The 25,936-nt window shown below is 48.0% G+C and overlaps 1 protein-coding gene across 1 annotated transcript; it reads left to right on the top strand.

Annotated features, from left to right (window-relative positions):
- Positions 1-2,182: 2,182 nt before the first annotated feature.
- On the top strand, positions 2,183-17,941 carry LOC146356774 (extracellular calcium-sensing receptor-like). The gene is made up of 9 exons (XM_084830291.1): positions 2,183-2,295; positions 2,409-2,697; positions 3,433-4,287; positions 4,434-4,720; positions 5,224-5,370; positions 5,465-5,531; positions 5,641-6,279; positions 6,781-6,907; positions 17,037-17,941. Exons 1-9 carry the CDS (start codon positions 2,183-2,185, stop codon positions 17,939-17,941), a joined length of 3,429 nt encoding a protein of 1,142 aa, XP_084686417.1.
- Positions 17,942-25,936: the final 7,995 nt, after the last annotated feature.

The raw sequence follows: 25,936 nt of genomic DNA, 5'->3' as shown, positions 1-25,936 counted from the left end.
AGGGTTGGTGGCGAGGACTGTAAAGCCCTAGTAGATACTGGAGCCACATTTTCTATGATCCCTGTGAAGCCCCCCGGCAAGAGAACGTGGAAAGCATGTAACTATAAAAGAAATTAAAGGGAAAAAAAACAAACTAAATTGCCCCTGTGTAAGCCCCTCCTCACGAAGACTGGAAATAACATACTAGAACATGCCTTTGTAGTTTCATCTGCACACCTGGTTGCCCTCTTGGAGCGGGACTTGTTAACAAAACTGCAAGCTAAAATCTTCTTCCGTGATAATCAGATTGTAGTACAGCTGCCAATAATGCAGGGCTCAAATTATCGAATGGCCCTTCAAGCAATCGAGATTGTGTCAGAGGCCAAAGGGACTGAGATTTTAGAGAATGCTGATCCATGTGTGTGGGCAGACAGAACCCCTGCCCAAGCAAATGCATAACACCAGTTAAAATCGTCTTTTAAAAAGGGAGAGCCCTGTGTGCGTGAGGCAGTATCCTCTGAAGAAAGCCACCTGTGCAGGCTTGAAGCCGCTCATTGAGAAGTTCAAAAGTTATGGTTAGCTAATAAAGGGATCATCCCCCTTTAACACCCCGATTTTGGGTGCGCCCGAGGCAGATAGCACCTCCTTCAGGTTAGACCAAGGCCTGAGAACAGTGGCTGACTGCCCTTTGTGTCTCAAAAACGATTCAAAGATGTTTGAGCCCCCAGCTCAAATGAGAAGTCGCCCATGCGCTTACTGTCCTTTTCAGAGATTTCAAATTGACTTTTCAGAGTTGCCCCAGACTCATGGCTATCGCTACCTGCTAGTAATGATAAAAGCAATTGACTGCACCGCACAGACAGTAGCCAAGATCCTGTTAAAAAGTAATCCCTAGGCTCTTGTTACCTAAAGAGAGTGAATCAAATCAGGGGCCGCATTTTGTTGGACAAGTGACGCAAGTAGTGGCCCAGGCATAACAAACTAACTAGAAGCTACACTCCCCTTGGAAACCTCAATCCACAAGTTGAGAAGATGAACCGCGCCTTAAAGACAATGCTCACTAGAATTTGTTTAAAGATTAAGTTGAAAGGCCACAGGCCTTGCCAGTCACCTTGACTTGAGTATGGTGCACCCCCAAGGGAAGTATTAAATTGACACCCTTTAAACGTTCTATAAGTGCCCACCTCGGATATTACCTATGGCTGATAGCTTAAATGTGAATTTAAAAGTAAAAGTTTTAAGGTTCAAGGTTATGTTACCGCCTTGCAGTCTGTTTTGTTTTCACAGGTTTGCGACACCGCACCAATCCTGGCCTTTAGATGCTCCAGTGCATAATCTCAATCCCAGCGATTGGGTGCTAATCCAGTCCTAGCAAGATGAACCACCTACCAAGAAGCAGAAGGGTCTGTTTCAGATCCTACTTACCACTCCCATTGCTATGAAAGTCGCCAAAGAAAAGAAGTGGATTCATCACACTGAATAAAGGCATCACCTGCACCAGAGAGGGTCACACCGGAAGCTGACCCACCTGAAGGCAGCCTTGGAATAATGAACCCCTGAAAGGACTCAAGTAGCTCTGCAGAAAGAGGGCACTCTCGTTTCAAGGGTTCCTGATGAACGGAACAAAACTGAGTTCCAAAAGTTCAAAAAAAAAGTGTTTTTGTTGTCAACATTCTAGTAGCTAGAACAAAGGCGTCCCAGGCCTCACTTGCTGTTTAGAGAAAACCGTCAACGCCACAGCGATAATAGTTTGCGCCTTTAAGTGCGTAGTCCACCGCGGGACCAAAGAGAGTATAAATTTGAGAAAAGCCTTTTGAGGGGGGAATTGTAGTAAAAATGTAACCTAAAAGCCATTGGATGTGTCTTAAGCAGCACGTAGTACTGTAAGAGCTGCGCATGCCTGGAATGAGCAGACAGTAACCCTAAGATAAGGTTGCCAAGCAAACCGCTGGCAACCAATCAAAAGTAACACGCTGGCTGAGGAATGCAAGCTAAGTGATAAAACAGTAGCGCGGAGGTTGCCCAGGGTCGACTCTGCTTTGAGCGTGAGCTCCTTTGTCGAACTGTTTGCAAACAATAAAATCGAGTTGGACCCAGCCTGAAGTTGACTCTCCTCTTTGGGGCAAATTGGACTAGCCTCCAGGGGGCGAAACTAGCATTTTGTACAACAGGAACACTCAGCTGCCCCGGATGTTTTTAAAAAATGGATCGTGGCTCTTGTCCCCGGAAGTCGGCTACCTTCTCTTGCCCACAGAACCACACCGGCCGTGAAGTGGGGATTGGCTATCGTGCTTCTGGCTTTGGATCGGGATCAGTGTTAGCATGAGGAAAGTTCTAGAAGCATAACACAGAGATATAGATGTCAAAGAAGCAACAACTGTATAGTTTTGTTTCTTTATGTGACACCTTTTCTGCTTTTTTGTTTTTAGAGCAGACACAGAATACTGGAAGATCTTGTCCTTCTTGATTGCAGTTCAGGAGATCAACCAGAATCCCAGGTTCTTACCCAACATCACCCTGGGCTACAACATCCATGACGACTATTTTGAGGCAAGAATGACCTCTGACGCTTTGCTAGACCTGCTGTCTCCTGGCCAGGCGAATGTTCCCAACTACAGCTGTGGAAGACGGAATCCGCCGCTGGCTGTTCTGGAAGGGGCCGACTCTGACATCGCCATCCAGATTTCAACCATGCTGGGCATCCACAAAATCCCACAGGTGAAGAGGGTGTTTGCAGGCTGAATCTCATTCTCCTGTGGGGTCCCCTCCAGAGTGATCAGAATATTACAGATGATCCTCAGCCAACCCTCACTCTCCACTGCCAGTCACACGCAGTCACTGCATCTTGATCTTGGTACAAGGGAGGCTGCTGCTACTGCAGCTTTGGGGTGGCATATAGGACAATCCATCCAGCACACCCAAAGCACAGGCACTGGTGACTAAGAGGAGTAGAAAGCTCACACTCTCACGTGGCAGGAACAATAGCCCCAAATGCAGGTATTTTCTCAAAAAGCAAAAACGAAGTTACAGAGTACATTAAAGGCATTTGCACATCTATGCAACTTGCTTGATCTAAAGCATTATAGCACCTCACCCCTTAGGGGACTGACTCAATCGATACTACCCTTCTTATCTGCTACTCCAGGGTGGGGAAGACGGACCATGGGCGCTACCAGGCGGCCGTCGGGGAGTGCCAGAAATGGTCATTGTACTGAGAACAACCAGTCAGTCTCCACTTTTCTTTTTCAACATTTGGGCCTGATTTTGGAGTGGTTGTTGTTGTTGTCATATTTATTTATATCCCGCCTTTTTCCCAATGCTCGCATCACTGTTGTGCAACATCTATAAATAATTGCCAGTTAATAGGCGTAATCTGGCCAGGTTTCAGAAATGCCCGGTGAGAACTGAAATTTAGTGCAAAACAATCTAACATTCTCTTCCTTCCTTGGTCAGGTCAGTTATGGTTTTGTTTCTCACGTTCTGAGTGATCAAACTCAGTTCCCGTTTTTCTACCCGACGGTCCCCAAAGAAGGAACCCAGTACCCGGGGATTGTCAGACTGCTCCTGCATTTCAGGTGGACAATGACAGGTCTCATCGCTCCAGACACCGACAACGGAGAGAGATGCGTGAAGACCTTGACGCCGGAGCTCAGCAGGAACGGTGTTTGCGTTGCTTTCACGCAAACCATCCCAGGACTGACTACACAGCAAGCAAGGATCCATAAATCTTCATTGCAGAATTGGGGACAAGTCAACGCTTTTGTTTATTGTGCAGAGACGAGTTCCTTCTTAAATGGATTACACGTTATGCAAAAAGTAATTAAAATGTTGATGAAACCTGTTGTAGGGAAAGTCTGGATCACAACCGCTTTGTGGGACATCACCTTGGAGTTGATTCACGAAGTATCTTTCCAACACATCCATGGTCTTTTTTCCTTCTTCATCCAGACAAAGAGACGGACAAAATACGCTGATTTTCGATTCCTTTTCTCTCCTATCAAAAAGTTTGGGGCGAAGGCATTTAGCTGCTCATACGCGAAGCGTGCGTGGTCTGTGAAAGGCTGGACAAGATGCAGGGAGAAGGAGGACCTGGAGTTCCTGCCCCAGGAGGACCTGGAGAGGTTCCTGTCCCTAGACAACCACGTCATTTACAGCGCCATCCAGGCTGTGGCCCAAGCCTTGGATGCCGCTTCTTCGTCCAGCTCCCAGAGGAGGGCGGTGGAGGGGGGAGGCAGGCTGGACGTGCAGAGGCTGCAGCCATGGCAGGTACTCCCTTTCCCGTCTCGGATAGCTGTGCTGACTGTGACGGTCCGTTGTCCGGTTCCAGCCTGAGTGCCTTGGATTTAGAACCCAAGAATATCAGCAAATGAGGGGAAAGGCTGGATTTAACAGAGCCCCTCACTGGCCGACCCCTCTGTGCTGCCTGGGCCCACTTCTCGTGCCCCCCGCCCCAGAGGAGGACCCCACCCACCTACCCGCACTCTGCCCAGGAGCTCCCTTGGGCCGGGGGAACAGCGGTGCCTCTCTCCGAGCCCTCTGGCCGCCTGACTGGGCGGCTACTTGGGCGCCTCCCGGGCTCCACTGGGGCGTGTCCCCCCCTCTTCCGTCTGCAGGAGTGCCCACGGGTGTCGCGCCGGACCCTTCACTGGGGGTCTGGGTGGCTCCTGTCCTGGCAGTGTTGGACAGGCGTGGAGAGCCCTAATCTTTCTGGTGACGCCCCGTCTCGTGCCGAGCTGCACTTGTACCCATTATTTTCCGGCATGCGCAGAAGTGCGCCTTGTATGTTTTTACCAATAACAGTTTTGTAGTGGGAACATTTTATTTTAAATCAACAAGTACAATTCCATGATGTCTGAGGCAAAACGTTCAGATTTTTCTCCAAAGCGCATTGCTAAGTGCTCAGTTATGTAACATACATGAGACAGAGTACTCCCTTGGAGGCCCAAACAACAAGAGACTATTTATTGAGGGACGGGCTAACACTGAACGAAACAGGAAAGGGAAATAATCACAAACACAAGCTGAAGGGGTGGAGTCTAAACTCCAACCCATAATAACTGGAGACAGTATTGGGCTCCACAGTTTCCAGTTACTACACACATGCTAAACTTCCGTATTTACAGCATAATCTCCCCTCACTCGCCTTTTTGCTAAGCTAAACAGGCCCAGTTGTGGCCTTCCCGCACAGGGGAGATGCTCCAGCCCCTTGATCGTCTTGGTGGCCCGTTTCTGCACTCCTTCCAGCGCTACCATATCCTTTTTGAGGGGCAGTGACCAGAACTGGATGCAGGATTCCAGCTGTGATCACATCAGGAATTTGTACGGCGGCGGTGAGATGTTGGCAGCTGTATACGGAGCGGTGTTTCTTGTAGCTGTCTGCACGTCAAGAAGGTAACAGTTGTGTGCTGGGAGCATTTCTGTACTCACCTTGCACAATCTGATGCCTGAGGCAGGACATTCAGTGTCTCTCCCAAGCCCACACTAGAAATATAACGTATCTGGCAAATCCGTGTAAGGCGAACCCTACCGAGCTCCGTCGAAGACACTCCCGGGTAAGTGTGCCCAGGACGGCAGGCTCAGTTACATCCGCGATGCCTTGCTGCCTTTTCACGGTGTCCGCAATGTGCCCCATGACTTGACCAGCCCCCCTCTGCCTGAAAGCAAGACCAGGCCCGGGCTGCAGGCGATAATCAGGCCTGGACCTCGCGAGAACCACTCGGGGGGCTGACTGAGAGCGGAAGCAGCGCGCGCATGGAGGCGGCAGGTTCACCCACTCCCTGGCTCACTCTCGCCCAGCCGCGGCGATTCTTGGGTCAGACAACCCAGGAATCACCCGTATGTATGAGCTGGCTGTGCGTGTCCGATGGCTTCGCCTCCCCAGACTCCGAGAGGGCAGCCAAAGGGCGCTCGGGGATGAAATCAGGTCCCCCGCAAATGATGGAAGACACAGCCAGCCACTTGAGTCTGAACCAGCCCCGAGCCTGGCGAGACCCGGGCGCGACATGGGCAGAACCGAGGCATCGACCGTGCTGTCTTGTCTCCTCCATGCCGGTGTTTCCTCTGCCGTTCCAGCTCCACCCTTTCCTGAGAAACCCCCAGTTCTACAACCGCTCCATGGACGGCGTGTATCTGGATGAGAACGGGGACCTGGCAGCCGACTTTGACATCGTGAACTGGGTGAAGTTTCCGAATAAGTCCGTCGTCAGGGTGAAATTTGGGGGTATGGAAAGACGGGGACGCCCAGGCCTGACGTTCACCCTCGACCAGGACGCCATTCTCTGGCCCACGTGGCTCAACCAGGTGGGGGGAATCACGCCTTTCCTTTCAGTGCCCTTCTCTCCATCCCTCCACCTCTACTAAGGCCACAGACTCCGGGGCGCCAGGCTGTCGAACGCCGCTGGGGGCAGCAACCAGGAGCCGCTCTTCAGGAGCTCGCAGAGGGGAGCCTTTGCCCGCCTCTGCTTCCCAGCTGCGTGGCAGAAGGACTGCCTGTGAATACAGGCTGCAGGTTACCTGGCGCTGACAATATTTCAGCACCAGTGTACATGGCACTTTACGGACCCGAAGAGGACCGGTCCCTTGAATTCTGTCGCCAGGGAAACCCGAGAGGAAGGGGAGTAGAAGCCAGGGCGGGGGATTGGGAAGCGAGGGGCACTTCCTGCAGTTGCCGTCTTTAAGCTTAGTTATGGGCTTCAAGTTAAACCCCAGAGGTCCTGCTGGCTCCTTTCCAACTCTGTCGAGTTTCTCGACGTAAATTGGCCCTAACGTTTTTTCCTCGATGGTCCTTGCTTCTGTGCTTAGACGGTGCCGCATTCCCGGTGCGTGGAAAGCTGTCGCCCCGGATCCCTCAAGGCGGTTCAGGAAGGAAGGCCCGTTTGCTGCTACGACTGTATCCCCTGCGCGGAAGGGACCATCTCTGCCCAGGAAGGTGGGTGAGTCTGAAGGAAACGACAAGTCCTGTGAAGGTTTTCTTCACGCCATTTCTAAACGCGGATCCTTTATTGCACCAGCTGTGATGTGTTTCACAAGGTGTCTCACAAGAACTGGAGTTGGACCGGGGGGGGGACGCAGTGGATGGGGCAGGGATCAGCACCACCAGCATACATGTGTCTCCCGCACTTTGAATCGGGAAGAAATTAAAAGCCAGATTATGAAATCAAAGACGGATCCTCAGGACGTCATATCCTCATACCCCCCTAAACCACCATCAAATCACAGGGCACATCTGCCTCCATGGGCTGAGCCAGAAAGGTCAGCGATCCACCAGTCAGCGCCACAGCAGCACAGAAACGTGGACCTGAGGCGGGGATCTTCATGGATCCTCCTGGTGTTTACCTGGAGGATGCCCCAGCCGCCGTGACAGCACAGCGCACAGTGCTTCCCTGGACTCCATCGCTAAAAGCAGAGATCCATCACTTGCTGGCCGCAGCAGTGCAAAAAGTTGGGTCCAAGGCATGGCTCCTCCTGGTCCCGCCTGGTTTTTATGAGGAACGTACCCAAGCCACCACCCCAACATGGATCCTCTGACCTTTTATGCTGGATTCCCACTCGCCCCCCAGCCCCAGTCGAGGCACAGAACTCACCTGTGTCCAAGTATGCACCGCTGAGAGCCCCAGATCTGCTGCTTCACATCATGGCGTCAACCGTTTACGCGGGCACCGATCCGGCGGGATCGTCTGGATTTTACAAGTAGCGCATCCAAAGTCTCAGCGGAATCGCAAAGCACATCCACGTCACTGGCATGGATCCTATAGTTCTCAGAGCTGGGATGGACCCCCAAAAGGGGATTCAAGACATATATCCTCTGGATTTTAACCAAGTGTCCCCACAAATGCACCATTAAATCACAGATCACATCCATGGCCACAGAGCAAAGTATTATTGTTGCAGAACCCAGAGTCAGAGAGACCACGGAGTGAAGGAAAAAGAGATTCTTTATTTAACGCGCGGGCTTAAGGCTGGAATCGTTTCCAAAGAGCCAGAAGCCCCGATTTACATTAGTACATTGGTTTTATAGACTTTGTGACACATATGAAACGGCTCCTCCTCCCCCTCCCGCATGGGGTTGCAATCCTCAACATTTTTCCTCCTAGCACTATTGTTTATAATACAAGAACTGGGTTATAGGGTAGCCATGATAAGGAGAGAACAGAAGAGAACAGCACAGAACAAGATATACAACTGTATGACCTTTGACAAGATAAGGAATTCCTGTGTCTCGTCAGCTTACAACAATATATTCAGGGGAGAAAGAGCTCAGCAAGAACATGAAGCATGAGACTGCATGAGGCTACTTAGTCTGACCCCCGATATGGCTGCTACATTCCCCCCTTAAATGCATAATTTCATTACAATTATAGCATTTCTGATAACTATACAAAGCTTTTTGTGACATACATATTACTTAGCCTCTTGTTGGGCTATTAGAGCATAGAGGGCAGCAGTTTTACTAGCTGAGACATAAAACAGATTGGTTAAACAGCGCATAAGACAAGGAACGCAGAGACATAACAGAACTTTTATGAACAATACTGGTAGAATTAGGATGAACAATGCTTTTAAGCCAGCTAAGATCTGGAAGCCAAGGGGTTAACTAATTGAGCTAATTGTTTTGTCTTATTGTTTTGTTAGCTACTATATTGTGCAGCTCGTTGATCTGTTCATCTACAGCATTGCCATTATCAGTTAAGTTAAAACAACAGAGCTTTTGGTGTGTCTCACAACTTAAATGATGAAGAAGGAAGAGGTAATCTATACCAGCTCTGTTTTCTAGAACTGCACCTTTTAGATCACGCAGCTTTTTATTTAACAATGACAATGCTCGTGAGGTGGCATTTATGCTTTTGGCTAAGCTGCAAGCTAACCGGTTGATTTCCAGACCATCAGCCAAGGCTAAACCTGGAACCTTAACCAGTGACATTGCTAAGGCCAATTTTTCTGAGTCAGAATATAACTGCACATGACTATTACAATTTTTAGTTAGTTGGAGTGCTCGAGGCTGCCGTTGACGGATTTTCTCGGGCTACAGGGGAAGAATTGGCACCAGTTCAAGTGGCGGCTGAGGCAACATGGGTGGTTATCAGACAAGTTGGCAGGAATGAATGACCAAGTGCGGGAACTACATGTCTAAAACCATCCATGAGGCAAAAGTATGTGGGCATCATTAAAAGATATGTTTTGAATTTTATTACAGTGGAAGGGGGCCAGGGATAGCTTTGTATTTTCTGGAAAAAATTTTGACAATTAAGCATTTGTGCACACGTAGCATTTGTTTCAGCAATGATGGGGGTGCGTAGAGTGAACTCTGTAGGGGGTAGGATCTTTGCAACCACGCCCCAATTAGCATTTTGGGAATAAGTTAAACTTACACCATAAACTCTTAACATGGTATCTTTTTGAATTTTCCCAGGATGTCTACAGACAGGTATTAGGCAAGAGCTAATAAGCCTGTTTGCAGGTATACCTCTTGGCAAACAAAAATGTTTTACTCTCGTGATGTTAGCCAGGTGAAGCCAGTAATTATCAGCAAATCACTGGGACAAACTTCTTTTTCCAGGGGCAGACCCCCCTTTTTGCACCTTATTAAGGAGACACAATGCAACACTACTAACACTACAACACTACAATACGCATGTTTGATCTTCTTTGGGATCTGACCGTACGCTGGGCAGCTATTCACCTGGCAAGCTGCAGTAGGGTCTAGTCCCCTTCTTCAATTCTCCAGTTGCAGGTCTGACCGTACGCAGGGGGACAGTTTCCCGGTGTGTCCACAGTAAGGTCTAGCCTGAGTCTTCTTACTGCTTTTTCAGAATGATTTTTAAAGGATTTTCAGGATTTCTGTTTACAGTCTACTCTCCCCCTCTCGCTCTCTTGACTCGTGTCCAATGTATCTAGGGTTTAACTCTAGCTGCTTTCATAGCTGCGGGGGTGGAAAGTATGACAGTTTTCAGTCCTCTCCATCTGGGAGTCAAAGGGTTATTTTTCTCTCTTTAACTCATACTTTAACTCTTGGTTGGAAAGGATGAACTTCTGTGATGGGAATGGCTTATTTTTTTAAGACAAAGCGACGCTGGGCTTGAAGACCTTTGCTCAGTGTTTGGACTTCTTGTTTAAGGCTAACGTTTGCTTGCTCTTGATGCCACTCCAGTGTCAATCATGAAGTCAATGTCACGGCCCCTCACAGTCAATGTCACGGCCCCTCTCAAGCTGTCTCCCTCTTTGCCCATTCTGGCCCCTTTGGTTTTTTCCTTTGTGTATTTGATTTATTTTATTTGGGCATTCATGCCACTAATGTCCATCTTGTCCACACTGGGCACACTGGTTCTTTTTTTAAGAATCTTCTGCCTCTGCCGGGTCTTCTTCTTTTCTTTTTTCGTTTACGTCTTCTTGGGCCTCTGGGTCGAGGGGGGTGTACTGGCGATAGGCATTTGAAAGATGCTCCAAGTACGCTCTGGGGCCTCGGTGGCACCTTGCAGCACTTTAGACACTTTGGTCATATTAATTGACTTCTTTATACCTGCCTTTCATGGCTTCTAACAGCAGGGTTTGATACTGGGTGAGGCGCTCTAGCCCAACTTGTGTTTTGGGATTCCAGCAGGGGGGGGTTACTTACAAGGAGACTTTATTGGGTAACTTACAGCACACAGGCGTACTTAATTTTTGGATCAGACAGCTTCTCTGAACCACGAGCTATTGCACTAAATGGGTTTTTATACTATACATGTTACCCATAACACTAGCAAGCATTTTCAGCATAGGCTAGAAGTGTTTGGTTCTCAGGCACAGCTTCCTGTAAACAACTTCGCTTCCCAAAGTGCTTGATAACACTTTTTATTTATTAGTATGGGAAGACAAATTTTTTCTCTTTCTTTTGCTTTCTTTTTCTTTGCTGATCTGCCTGTATTGCAGATCATGTTTCAAACTTTTTATATAAAACTTTCTGCTCCATGCACCAGCCTTGTCTCTTTATTTGTCTTTTTCAAGTTAAACTTACTTAAACTTTTCTGCCTTACACTAGTCCCACTGACACACATTTGGGATAGGCTCTTCTTCTCCTTCTAGTTACATTTTCTTCATTTTAAAGAACTATTACATTATTGTGGCTACTTTACCCCAGGTAATAAGCTCCAGGCACAATCAGCTGCTTTTAATTTACCCTGGGGGCAACTATGGCCACGCTTCTTTTTTACAAATGTTTTTTCTTTGCCTTTTGCCTTTTCTTTTTCTCTCTTCTCTATCTGTCTTCTACTTTCTCTATTCCTTCTTTTCTACTTGCTTTTGTCTTTTCTCTTCGTCATCCATTGGGAACCACACTTAGTATCATTTGGAGTTGCAACTAACACTAATCTGCAAATATCACATATACTTTATGATATCTAAGAAATCATAAAATATATACAACAAACTTTTTCTGCAATTTAACACAATGAATGGAAAACACTTCTTGCATGGTAAGGCATGATGGAGCAGATCCAGCAATCATACTGGTCTTCTGGCTGAAAGCTCAGGGCTCATTAAAATCAAGGGACGGGCATACCCACACACGCAGAGTTCTAGGTCACCATTTTTGCATTGGCAACTCTATGCTGCATGAGTTCTGGCAGAAGGAAATCTAAAAGTCACAGATCAAACTCAGCCTGCTGTACACTGAGCTGACTACAAACACAGACACATGGTCTACAGCGATGAGAGTTCAAGTTTATCCAAAGCTTCACAGCACTGTCCATGGCAAGTCTTTGACAATTTAAAATTTTAGTTCATGTGCAGAGTGTCTCTAAAAAGCCCAGACATTGATGGAGGCAAACAGAGAAGGCTCTGGGCAATGAAGATGCGATGTTTCCAGCAAAGGCTCTCTACTTTTGCATCAGTTTAAAAAGGGGAAGTGTGGCCCCACACCCCTTCTGACAGACAAGGGCCTTTAACTTTTTAGCAAGGCTTCTGTTTAAACAGAGCGGCACAGCTCAGCTCTCTAGCCATGATGCTTTAACTTGGGCAACTCCTCTGTAAATTTTATTTTACTTCTGTCAGGTTCTCTCACAGACATTTTAAAAACTTACTCTTTTTTTTTTTTTTTCTCTTCTAACCTGGTACACGAAAGCACTGAAACACTGAGTGCCGAAACTCAGGACGCTGGGGGGTGATGGGCATCGCTTTATACTTGCATTTTTCAGGCAGCCATTAATCTTCGGGGAGGCGGTGGGGTGATTTGCAGGACTTCAAAGGCAAGCTTCTCAGTTTGTTTGTATTTGTAAATCCCAAGCTCAAAACAGGACACGATGAGGTACAGGGCCACCAAATTCTTGCTTTGGCACGGGCAACAAATAACTCGGGTTAGCTTTCTTCGCTGGGGTCTCAAACAGGAAAACAGTCTTAATTTAAAGTTGTAACATCACTGACAGCGTCAGCCAGCCAGCTACACAGATCTCATTGTTTTTCAAGACAGTTGCTCCAATATCTTCTTTTCTTCTCACTCAGGTTGGGTCTCCCAGCTTACACAGTTTATTGCAGCTTCCAGGAGCATGGCAGTAGCGTGATTTTGGCTTGGCCAGGAACATGCTGTCTGGTTTCTCGGTCTCTTTAGCACACACACTTAGGCAGTGTAACACTGGACACTCGAATCAGTGAGATTTCTTCATTGCAGGGAATCCCACGGCAAAAGCTTAATGGTTACGCTCTTCAGAAATCATATAGCTGATGGTCAGTAGCTACAGGCTCTATGCAATTCTAACACAGTTCAAAGCTAAACACGGTTACCTTGACAGAGATCTTCAACATGGTCTCTCCGCTTCATTCTGCTTTGGGACAGTCTTATGGCACACTTTTCACTCGAAGAGGGGTCTAGCCTGTGCTCTGGGGGCTGATTCTTCACCTTTATTTTCTATTTTGCCTTCATCTTCTGGGTCTTCATTTTCAGTTTCCATTTCTTAGGGATTTCATCTCAATTAGGCGAGGTGATGATGTTGCACAACTCAGAACGTTGTGGGCAATTTTCCTGCCCCCCCTCTCTCGGCGCGCTAGGCTAACAGCTACTTCTTCGGCCTCACACTCTCACGCTCCCACGCTTTGTTAAAAGCCAGACTGTCCTGCAACATTTTTCTAATTAACAGCCTCAGATCTTGTTTTTTTTCCTCTCAGCTCGACCTTGAGCTTTTTGCTGTTTTCTCTCTCTATTCTGAATCTTTTAAAAAAAACCTTTTTCTTTCTTTGTTTGACATACATCTCAAGGGGGTGCAAGGTTTGCTTCCCCCACCACCCATAGCCTCCCTCCTAAATTGAAGACAGACACAATTAGGGAATGGGAATTGGTCAGTGAGTAAGGGGTCTCACTGGCCGACACAAGAGGATTTTTCACACCACGCACTTTGCTACTGGCCTGGGCACCCGGACGGTCAACGGTATGCGTCAGAAACCGCAGTAGCCACTCACACAATCATCAATCTCTCCACTACATCCATATGTCCCTGCCACCCACTTTTCCCACTTTTTACCAGAGCGGAAAACGGCTTCCCCAGCTTCCTCAGCTTCCTACTGAGTACTGGCGTGCTGGGTACTGGCGCCCACTCGGGGGTGTGATCAGGCCCCCCTTCTACCCGCAAGGAGTAGGTTCTTTTGTATACGTATACCACCAACACTGACCTTCTTCATAAGGCGGGGCCCTCTTTTTTTCTGCCCAGTGGCCTTTCTCCCTAAAGGCGGGGCCCTCTTTTTCCCAAATACTTGCCTTTCTCCTGAAGGCTTCCAATGTGGGTTTCAACTCAATTGCAGCTGCGATACAGGCAGGGCTCAAGTTCCTTCCTCCGCTTCCCAAGGTTCTCTTGCCGCTCGCTGCCGTTTGGGCGATCCCGGTGCAGGCTTTCTCCCATTCACTCGACAAAAAGGTCGGTGGCGCCAAGAAAGGGAGGCATGCGCCGAGCTCGTCTTCCCGGTGCGGCGATCAAGAGCAGGCAACTGCCACCTGTCTGGCTCAGAGCCTGCCACATCCGAGTCACGGCACCATTTATGTTGCAGAACCCAGAGTCAGAGAGACCACGGAGTGAAGGAAAAAGAGATTCTTTATTTAACGCGCGGGCTTAAGGCTGGAATCGTTTCCAAAGAGCCAGAAGCCCCGATTTACATTAGTACATTGGTTTTATAGACTTTGTGACACATATGAAACGGCTCCTCCTCCCCCTCCCGCGTGGGGTTGCAGTCCTCAACATTTTTCCTCCTAGCACTATTGTTTATAATACAAGAACTGGGTTATAGGGTAGCCATGATAAGGAGAGAACAGAAGAGAACAGCACAGAACAAGATATACAACTGTATGACCTTTGACAAGATAAGGAATTCCTGTGTCTCGTCAGCTTACAACAATATATTCAGGGGAGAAAGAGCTCAGCAAGAACATGAAGCATGAGACTGCATGAGGCTACTTAGTCTGACCCCCGATATGGCTGCTACATTATATTATGTATTACATCATATACCTCGACTTCAGCAAACTAGCTCAAAGTGGGCTAGATGAAACAACGATCCGGTGGATCCACAGTTGGCTACAGAATCGGACTCAAAGAGTGCTTATCAATGGGACCTTCTCCAACTGGGGAGAGGTAACAAGTGGGGTACCGCAGGGCTCAGTTTCCTCTAGCCCACTTTGAGCTAGTTTGTTCATCTGGAGATCATGGGGCACTTTGTTGAAAGCTTTGCTGAAGTCGAGGTATATGATGTCTACAGCATTCCCACGGTCTACAAGGGAGGTTCTTGATCAAAAAATGAGATCAGATTTGTCTGGCAGGACTTGTTTTTGACAAATCCATGTTGGCTTTGAGTAATCACGGCATTGTTGTCAAGGTGCTTCCAGATGGATTGCTTTATGATCTGCTCCAGAATTTTCCCAGGGATTGATGTCAGACTGACTGGTCTGTAGTTCCCAGGTTCCTCCTTTTTACCCTTTTTGAAGAGAGGGACAACGTTAGCCCTCCTCCAGTCATCTGGCACTTCCCCCGTCCTCCATGATTTCTCAAAGAGAAAAGATAGCGGTTCTGAGAGTTCTTCTGCCACTTCCTTTATTACTCCAGGATGCAGTTCATCCGGCCCTGGAGATTTGAACTCATTCAAAGTCACTAGGTGCTCCTTGACCATACGCCTATTGATCACAAGCTGCAATCCTGCCCATTCAGCCTGTACTTCGCCTTTTCCAGGGGGGTCATAGACCCTCTTTTGGGAGAGGACTGAGCCAAAGTAGGAATTGAGCACCTCTGCCTTTTCTTTGTCATCTGTTATCATTTTGCCATCCTTATTTAATAGCTGAACCACCATTTCTTTCCTCTGCCTTTTACTCTGCACGTAGCTGAAGAAAGCCTTTTTGTTGTTTTTAGCCTCCCTCGCTAACCTCAGCTCGTTCTCAGCTTTAGCCTTCCTGACGCCATCCCTGCAATTCTGTGCTATCTGCCTGTCCTCTTCCTTTGTTACTTGGCCTTCTTTCCACTTCCTATATGTGTCCTTTTTTGTTTTCAGGTCATCCCTAAGCTTTTTGTGAAGTCACATTGGCTTCTTCTGTTGTCTTCCACCTTTTCTTCTTGTTGGAATTGCTTGTGATTGTGCCTTGAGAATTTCCTTTTTTAAAAGCTCCCACCCATCTTGGACTCCTTTTCTCACTAGCATTGCTTGCCATGGGACCTTACTGATCATTGTTCTGAGTTTATTAAAATCAGCTTTCCTAAAATCCAGGGTACATGTTTGACTACACTCAGCTTTTGCTTCCCTTAGAACCAAGAACTCAAGTACAACATGGTCACTTTCCCCCAGAGTTCCTGTAACTGCTACTTTATCCACTAAGTCATCTCTGTTGGTTAGGATCAAGTCAAGGATAGCCGATCCTCTAGTTCCTTCCTCTACTTTCTGTACGAGGACGTTATCCGCCACACAAGTCAGAAATTTCCTGGAGGGGCCATGTTTTGCTGAATTTGTCTCCCAACAAATATCGGGGAAATTGAAGTCCCCCATTACTACTACATCATGCTTCCTTAAAACATTGGCTATTTGCTTTTCAAAAGTTTCATCCTCGTCTTCTCCTTGATTGGGTGGCCGGTAGTAGACTCCGACCACCAGGTTCCTTTTATGCTTTGCTCCATTTATTTCAACCCAGATGCTCTCGATGGGGCTACCAAGCTCCTCCTCCTGTATTTCTGTGCAGAGATATGTATTTTTCACATACAGTGCAACCCCACCTCCCTTTCTGTTCCTCCTGTTCTTTTTGAACAAGTGATATCCTTCCATTGCTGTATTCCAGTCATGAGAGTCATCCCACCAAGTCTCAGTTATACCTATCAGGTCATAATTTCCCTCTTGTATTAAGAGTTCAAGTTCGTTCTGTTTGTTTCCCATACTCTGGGCATTAGTATATAGACATCGAAGACCATGTGCTTCATAGTCTGGCTTTCTTCCTGCATGTGTCTGAAGACTATTATTGGGCGCTATCAGAGCTGTTCTCTCCGGTGCAGTGCATGCGCCTACGTCCATTGTTACCCCCAACATTACATCTCGCTTCCCCGTAGGATTCAGTTTAAAGCCCTCCTGATGAAGTTCTTCATGCTGTGGCCAAACACATTCTTCCCATCCTTTGTGAGGTGTAACCCGTCCCTTGCCGACAGCCCATCTTCCAGGAAGTATAGCCCGTGGTCCTAGAATCCAAATCTCTCTCGTCGGCACCACCTTCATAGCCAGTCATTCACCCGGAGTATTTTTCATTCCCTTTCTATCCCTCTTCTAACTATTGGAAGGATGGATGGGAAAACTATCTGGGCCCAAAAGTTCTTGAGTTTCCTTCCCAGAGCTTCAAAGTCTGATGTGATCTCTTCGTAGCTCTGCTTGGTGGTATAAACAAATACATGTTTAAACACACGAAACACCAACTGTGGCGTGTTCACGTGGGAGAAGGGGGAGGCCCAGCAGGCCTGCCTGCGCCCTGCGTGAAATCAAGGCGTGCCGTGAGTCACCCCCCAGCAACAGCTGGAGGGAAAGTAAAAGCACAGAGACTGCTGAGGACGGAAGGGAGATGTGACTCTTGTGCCTTTCAGATTCAGGCCATTGCACCAAGTGTCCCGGCGATCAGCATCCAAACCAGGACCGAGATGGATGTATGCCCAAGGTTGCAACCTTCCTGTCCTACGAAGAGTATCTGGGGATCATCCTGGCTTCCTTGGCCCTATTCCTGTCCTTAACCACAGGCCTTGTGTTAGGAATCTTCATAAAATTCCTTGAAACCCCAATAGTCAAAGCCAACAACCGGGACCTCTCCTACATTCTCCTCGTCTCCCTCCTGCTTTCCTTCTTCTCCTCCTTTCTCTTCATTGGCCAGCCAAGGAAAGTGACCTGCCTCCTCCGACAAACGGCCTTCAGCATCATCTTCTCCGTTGCCGTCTCTTCACTGTTGGCCAAAACGATCACTGTGGTGCTGGCCTTCCTGGCCACAAAGCCAGGGAACAGGGCGAGGGGGTGGCTGGGGAAGAGTCTGGCCAACTCCATTGTCATTTCTGGTTCCACTGTCCAAGTTGTCATCTGCACCATCTGGCTGGGCCTCTCTCCCCCATTCCCTGACTCTGACATGCACTCCCAGCCTGGAGAGATCGTCCTGCAGTGCAATGAAGGTTCTGTCGCCATGTTCTATGCTGCCCTTGGCTACATGGGCTTCCTGGCTGCCATCTGCTTCACGGTGGCTTTCCTAGCCCGGAAGCTGCCCGGGGCCTTCAATGAGGCCAAGCTGATCACCTTCAGCATGCTGGTCTTCTGCAGCGTGTGGGTGTCCTTTGTGCCCACCTACCTGAGCACGAAGGGGAAATACATGGTGGCCGTGCAGGTCTTCTCCATCTTGGCCTCCAGTGCTGGGTTACTGGGATGCATCTTTCTTCCCAAGTGCTACATTATTGTCCTGAGGCCTGAGCTGAATACAAAGGAGCATCTTGTGACAAAAACAAAAGTCTAAATCTGATTCATAGTCTTACCAAGACCCTGATCATAGAATCATAGAATAGTAGGGTTGGAAGAGGCCTATAAGACCATCGAGTCCAACTCCCTGCTCAGTGCAGGAGTCCCAAGTCAAAGCATCCCTGATGAATGGCTGCCCAGCTTCATCTTGAATGCCTCCAGTGTGGGATTGCCCACAACCTCCCTAAGTCATTGGTTCCATTGTTTTTCCTGATGTTCAGCCGGAATCTGGCTTCCTGTTACTCGAACCCTTTATTCCATGTCCTGCACTCTGGATGATGGAGAAGAGATCCTGGCCTTCTCTTCTCAAGGCTAAATGTGCCCAGTTCTTTCAGTCTCTCCTCATAGGGCTTTGTTTCCAGTCCCCTGATCATCTTTGTTGCCCTCCTCTGAACCCTCTCCAGTTTGCCTGCATCCTTCTTCAAGTGTGGTGCCCAGAACTGTGGTACTCCAGATGAGGCCTAACCACTGCTGAGTAGAGGGGAACTGGTACCAGTGGGCAGCTTGATGAAAATGTCAGCTCAGTGTGCGGCTGATATAAAAAAGGCAAACTCCATGTTAGGCATAATTAGAAAAGGAATTGAGAATAAATGTGTCAATATCATACGGCTCCTGTACAAATGTGTGGTGCGACCACACTTGAAATACTGTGTACAGTTCTGGTCAGCACACCTAAAAAAAGATATTTCATTTTCAAACGGCCTTGGTCACTTTGGTGGATGACATGAGGAGGGCTTTGGGTAGGAGTGAATGCTCCTTCCTTGTTCTCCTTGTCCTCTCAGCGGCTTTTGATACCATTGACCACATTTTCCTCCTGGACTGCCTGGAGAGGATGGGCATTGGAGACATTGTATTACGGTGGTTCCGGTCCTTCCTGTCTGGCAGGTACCAGAGGGTAGCACTGGGAGAGAAGGTGCCACACCCGTGGCTGTTCACTTGTTGGGTGCCACAGGGTTCCATCCTCTCCCTGATGCTATTTAACATCTATGTGAAGCCGCTGGGGGCTATCAGCAGGAGGTTTGGGATGTGGTGTCATCAATATGCGGATGACACGCAGCTCTACCTCTCGTTCAAATCTTCACCAAGGTTGGCCGTAGAATCCCTGTCCAAATGTCTGGAGATGGTGAGTGGCTGGGTGGGGAGGAATAAGCTGATGCTGAACCCTGACGAGACCGAGGTACTTTTGGTGGGAGACAAGAGGAGGCTGGGGGATGTCGACCTGGTGTTGAATGGGGTACGGCTGCCCTTGAAAGACCAGGTCCGCAGCCTGGGGGTCATTTTAGACTCCCAGCTGTCCATGGAGGCTCAGGTGTCAGCCATGAGCTGGACAGCATTGTACCAACTCCATCTGATACGGTGGCTGTGCCCCCACCTTCCTGACCATCTGCTCCCATCGGCAGTACATGCCCTGGTCTCCTCTCGTCTAGACTACTGTAATGCACTCTACGTGGGGTTACCCTTGAAGACGGTTCGGAAGCTGCAGCTCGCACAGAACGCGGAGTCTCGCCTGATTACAGGCAGCTGCCGGCGAGATCACATCACTCCAGCATTGAAGGAGTTGCGCTGATTACCAGTTGTTTTCCGGGCCAAATTCTAGGTCTTGGTTTTGACCTTTAAAACCCTATACCAGGCTTCAGGCTCACTACTCTCAAGGAGCGCCTCCAGCAACGCCAGACAGGCCGCTCAACAAGATCAGCCTCGGATGGCCTTCTCCCTGTCCCATCAGCCAGGACAGCTAGGCTGGTGAGGATGAAGGAGAGGGCCTTCTCTGTGGTGGCCACTACTCTGTGGAACTCCCTCCCTAGAGAACTCCACCATGCCCCCTCTTTAATGAGCTTCCGCCACGCATTAAAAACGTGGTTGTTCAGGCAGGCATTTGGGGTGAGTTAGGGTATTTTAAAATAAAGTTTTAAAGTATAATTGTACTGTTTTAAATTGTACCATTGCACATCACCCAGAGTGGCCTGGTGACCGGCCAGATGGGCGATTAAGATATTTAATTAAGAAATACATTATATAAATAAATTTCTTTATTTATTTACAGTATTTGTATACTGCTCCACAGCCAAAGACCTCTGAGCAGTGAATGGCAGACATGATAAAGAACAAAAACACCATGTTAAACACCAGGCAGGTTGGTAAGGAAGGAGGCGCTCCCTCAGGTCTCCTGCTCCCAAGTTGTTTAGGGCTTTGTTCACTAGTGCCAAAACCTGACACTTGGCCTGGTAGCGAATAGGCTGCCAGTGCAGTTCCCTCCGCAGTGGAGCTGCATGCTGAGAAGGGGCAGCTCCGACGACAGCCGAGCGGCTGCGTTCTGCACTGGCTCCACCTTCCGGTCCAGCCTCAAGGGCGGCCCCACATAGAGCGCGTTGCAGTGATCCAGCCTTCAGGTTACTAGCGCCTGGACCGCTGGGGCCAAGCTGTCTGTGTCCGGGAGAGACCGTAGCTGGCGAACCAGCTGAAGCTGGGAAAAGGCACTCCGAGCTGCCACGGCCACTTGGGCCTCCAGCAACTGTGATGGATCTCGGAGTACCCCCAGACGAGGAACCTGATCTTTCAGAGGGAGGGCGACCCCTTCCAGAACAGGCAAGAGGCCCATCTCCTGGACTCGGGAATCACTCACCCACAGGGCTTCCATTGTTGCACAAAATGCTAGTTTCGCCCCCTGGAGGCTAGTCCAATTTGCCCCAAAGAGGAGAGTCAACTGCAGGCTGGGTCCAGCTCCATTTTATTGTTTGCAAACAGTTCGACAGAGGAGCTCACGCTCAAAAGCAGAGTCGACCCTGGGCAACCCCCACACTACAGTTTTATCACCTCAGCTTGCATTTCTTAGCCAGCATGTCACTTTGATTGGTTGCTAGCAGTTTGCTTGGCAACCTTATCTTAGGGTTACTGTCTGCTCATTCCAGGCATGCGCAGCTCTTACAGTACTATGTGCTGCTTAAGACACATACAATGGCTTTTAGGTTACATTTTTACTACAATTCCCCCCTCAAAAGGCTTTTCTCAAATTTATACTCTCTTTGGTCCCGCGGTGGACTGCGCACTTAAAGGCGCAAACTATTATCGCTGTGGCATTGACGGTTTTCTCTAAACAGCAAGTGAGGCCTGGGACGCCTTTGTTCTAGCTACTAGAATGTTGACATCAAAAACACATTTTTTTTGAACTTTTGGAACTCAGTTTTGTTCGGTTCATCAGGAACCCTTGAAACGAGAGTGCCCTCTTTCTGCAGAGCGAAGAGTCGGACACGACTGAACGACTGAACGACAACAACCTGTGGCTTTCTAATTAAGGCGGGCAACAAAGTAAAGTTTCTGACAGGTGATGGGTGTTCATAATAGAGAGCAAAATTAGCTGTATTCTGCTTAAACATAAGCTCACCATGCCTCTTAAACTAATGTTTTTAGTTGTTGTTTTTACTTGAGTGGGGAGTGTTGAGGCAACTAAACTTAAGAAGGAGAGAATAATGTGCATGAGTAAGCGTTAGGAGAAAGCTCTCTCATGAACAGATACTTGAGTCCCTCCAGGGGTTCACTATTCCAGCGGTGACCTTCAGGTGGGTCAGCTTCTGGTGTGACCCTCTCTGGTGCAGGTGATGCCTTTATTCAGTGTGATGAATCCACTTCTTCCCTTTAGCGACTTTTATAGCAGTGGGAGTGGTAAGCAGGATCTGAAACGGACCCTTCTGCTTCTCGGTAGGTGGTTCATCTTTCTAGGACTGGATTAGCACCCAATCGCTGGGATTGAGATAATGCACTGAAGCGTCTAAAGGCCAGGATTGGTGAGGTGTCACAAATCTGTGAAAACAAAACAGACTGCAAGGCAGTAACATAACTTTGAATCTTAAAACTTTTACTTCTAAATTCACATTGAAGCTATCAGCCATAGGTAATATCCAAGGTGGGCACTTATAGAACGTTTAAAGGGTGTCAATTTAATACTTCCCTTGGGGGTGCACCGTACTCGAGTCAAGGTGACTGGCAAGGCCTGTGGCCTTTCAACTTAATTTTTAAACAAATTCTAGTGAGCATTGTTTTTAAGGCGCGGTTCATCTTCTCAACTTGACTTGTGGATTGAGGTTTCCAAGGGGGGTGTAGCTTCTAGTTAGTTTGTTATGCCTGGGCCACTACTTGCGTCACTTGTCCAACAAAATGTGGCCCCTGATTTGATTCACCGCCTTTAGGTAACAAGAGCCTAGGGATTACTTTTTAACAGGATCTTGGCTACTGTCTGTGCGGTGCAGTCAATTGGTTTTATTATTACTAGCAGGTAGCGATAGCCATGAGTCTGGGGCAACTCTGAAAAGTCAATTTGAAATCTCTGAAAAGGACAGTAAGCGCATGGGCGACTTCTCATTTGAGCTGGGGGCTCAAACATCTTTGAATCATTTTTGAGGCACAAAGGGCAGTTAGCCACTGCTCTCAGGTCTTGGTCCAACCTGGAGGAGGTGCTATCTGCCTCGGGCGCACCCAAAATCGGGGTGTTAAAGGGGGATGATCCCTTTGTTAGCTAACCATAATTTTTGAACTTCTCAATGAGCGGCTTCAAGCCTGCATGGATGGCTTTCTTCAGAGGATACTGCCTCGCGCACACAGGGCTCGCTCCCTTTTTAAAGAAGATTTTAACTGGTGTTATGCATTTGCTTGGGCAGGGGTTCTGTCTGCCCACACACATGGATCAACATTCTCTAAAATCTCAGTCCCTTTGGCCTCTGACACAATCTTGATTGCTTGAAGGGCCATTCGATAATTTGAGCCCTGCATTATTGGCAGCTGTACTACAATCTGATTATCACGGAAGAAGATTTTAGCTTGCAGTTTTGTTAACAAGTCCCGCTCCAAGAGGGCAACCAGGTGTGCAGATGAAACTACAGAGGCATGTTCCAGTATGTTGTTTCCAGTCTTCGTGAGGAGGGGCTTACACAGGGGCAATTTAGGTTTTTTTCCTTTAATTTCTTTTATAGTTACATGCTTTCCACTTTCTCTTGCCAGGGGGGCTTCACAGGGATCATAGAAAATGTGGCTCCAGTGTCTACTAGGGCCTCACAGTCCCTGCCACCAACCCTTACTTTTACTTTGGGATTCTCCAGAGCATTTGTTCGTAGGGTGGTGGCCCTTCAGCTGGACTCCCCCCCAACCCCGGAGGACCCTGCCTGCGTTTGGCAGCCTTCAGGGTGAGTCTCTTTTCTCTTCTCTTTCAACTCTGGAAAATCTTTCTTCCAGTGTCTCTTCTCTTGACAATACGCACATTTATTGAGCCCCGGTTGGCCCTTTCCTTTTCCACCCCCCCCCCCCGGTCGCTTCTGTGCTCTCAAGCTGCAGTTTATATCTTCTGCCCATGGTGGCTGCCAGCATTGCCTTTTCCTTTTTTCAGGAATGGCACTCTTTTTATGTGTTCTCATGTGCACCATAGCTCTAAAAATTTTATGATCTGGGGTCTGATAAGGCTAAAGCAGGCGGTGGTATTAAGGCTTGCTTCAATTTAAGAAAAGTCTTTTTTATTTTAATTGTCCACTTCTAGTGGGTAATATTTTTGTTAGAGCTTCATACGGGGGCTTTGCCCCTTTTTATGGCTACTATAGCCTCCCTCTTGTAACAGGCACACTTATCTTTTGGCTTGCCTGTTCTGCAGATCATGTTTCAAATTCTCTGTGCCATGCACCAGTTTTAACTCTTTGTCTTCTCTGCAAGTTAGGCTGTTTGCCATTGCTTCGACAGAGACTCACTTGCTTAGATCTTCTTACTAATCTCAACGACACACGTTTGGGATAAGCTCTCTTTCTTTTTTAAGCTTTTTTTTGGTCTGCTACTTTCTTCTGCCTTGTTTTATACCTTTTTCATATCATTAAAATCTAACACCATGACTGGAAAACATTTGTTTTGTATCGTAGGGCATGGTGGAGCAGATCTAACCATTATACTGCTCCTCTGACTGCATGGTCAGGGCCCATCAAGGTCAAGGGAAGGGCATTCTTCTACATGCAAAGAGTTCCAAGCCACCATTTTTGCATCGGCAACTCCACACTGCATGAGTTTTGGCAGAGTGTCAGGTTTGCCTCTGAGCAAATGGAACGTCAGAACAGTTCAGATTTTGAGAAAGAGCTGGAACACGTGGGGCAAGAACTTTCTCAGGCTTCAGAAACACAGCTGGGCTTAGAGGTATCACAGGAGAGTGGGGGGCTCTTTCCCTTTCACCTCTTAAGTTAAGAGAATTTGCTGCCCCCCTTTTAAAGGGAAACTAACTTTCGTAGTTTCTCTTTGAACTTTTTGAAGGGTGTTTCCTTTGTAGTCTGTGAATCTCTAGCAATTTGTATCTGTATGCTTCATTAGGGTAAATGAAATCAAAGCCTTGGAAATCAAAGCCTTGGAAATCATAGAATCATAGAATAGTAGGGTTGGAAGGGGCTTACAAGGCCATCGAGTCCAACCCCCTGCTCAGTGCAGGAATCCAAATCAGAGCATCCCTGACAGATGGCTGTCCAGCCTCATCTTGAAGGCCTCCAGCGTGGGAGAGCCCACCGCCTCCCTAGGTAATGGGTTCCATTGTCGTATTGCTCTTACAGTCAGGAAGCTTTTCCTGATGTTCAGCCGGAATCTGGCTTCCTGTCACTTGAGCCCATTATTCCGTGTCCTGCACTCTGGGATGATCAAGAAGAGATCCCGGCCTTCCTCTCTGTGACATCCTTTCAAGTCCTTGAAGAGTGCTATCAGATCTCCCCTCAGTCTTCTCTTCTCAAGGCTAAATATACCCAGTTCTTTCAGTCAAATGCAGCTTTTTATCTGAGTGTTGAAATCACAAATCAAACTGTACACTGAGCTGATCACAAACAAACACACAATCTACAACAACGGGAGTTTAAGGCTATGACAAGCCTCACAGTACTTTTTATGGCAAGTCTTTAACTGGCCAAAGTTCCAGTCCGTGTGCAGAGTGCCTCTAACAAAGAAGGCTTTGGGCCATAAAGAAGGGATGTTTTTAACAAAAGCGCTCTGTCTCTTCATCAGTTCGAATGGGGAAGGTCTAACCTTACACCTCTTCTAGATTCCTCCACAGAGCAGTGCTGCTCAGCTTCCCGGCTGTGATGCCTTTCTTGTTTTTTTGCAAATCTCACTCTTTTGTCAGGTCCTCACAGACACCTTCCAGCCTCTCTGCTTGCCAAGGCTAAACCAGCCACGGCGAAGGGGGGTTAGGCAAGTCCCCCTTGGCTCTGCTCTGAGCAGGCTGACAGAGAGAAGCTCACGCAGACCCTGATATTTTAAGAACTTGCTCTGTCTTTGTTTCTTGATTCTGCCACAGTCTTTAAGACGTCAAACAAATCTCTTTCTTCAGAAGTTGCAACTTTTTAAACTGTTTTTGCTTCTTCTCTCTGAGCAATACGACAATGGAACCAATTACCTGGGGAGGCGGTGGGCTCTCCCACACTGGAGGCCTTCAAGACGAGGCTGGACAGCCATTTGTCAGGGACGCTCTGACTTGGATTCCTGCATTGAGCAGGGGGTTGGACTCGATGGCCTTGTAGGCCCCTTCCAACCCTACTATTCTATGATTCTATGATAAAGCAAACCAAACACACAGTTGCAAGATGGGGGATACGTGGCTCAACAAAACGACAAGCAAGAAGGATCTTGGAATTGTTGTCGATCACAAGCTGAATATGAGCCAACAATGTGATGTGGCTGCAAAAAAGGCCAATGCTCTTTTGGGCTGCATGAATAGAAGCATAGCTTCCAAATGCCGGGAAGTACTAGTTCCCCTCTACTCAGCACTGGTTAGGCCTCATCTGGAGTACTGTGTCCAGTTCTGGGCACCACACTTTAAGAAGGATGCAGACAAACTGGAGAGGGTTCAGAGGAGGGGAGATATGATAGCGCTCTTCAAGTACTTGAAAGGTCATCACAGAGAGGAATGCCAGGATCTCTTCTCGATCATCCCAGAATGCAGGGCACGGAAGAATGGGCTCAAGTTACAGGAAGCCAGATTCCGGCTGAGCAT

Source organism: Heloderma suspectum, chromosome 2 (genome assembly GCF_057233095.1).
Source record: "Heloderma suspectum isolate Gila_16-S chromosome 2, 16-S_ref, whole genome shotgun sequence".
NCBI classification, from domain to species: domain Eukaryota; kingdom Metazoa; phylum Chordata; class Lepidosauria; order Squamata; family Helodermatidae; genus Heloderma; species Heloderma suspectum.
The sequence above is the reverse complement of the archived record's forward strand: the minus strand, read 5'-3'. Positions and strand labels throughout refer to the sequence as shown.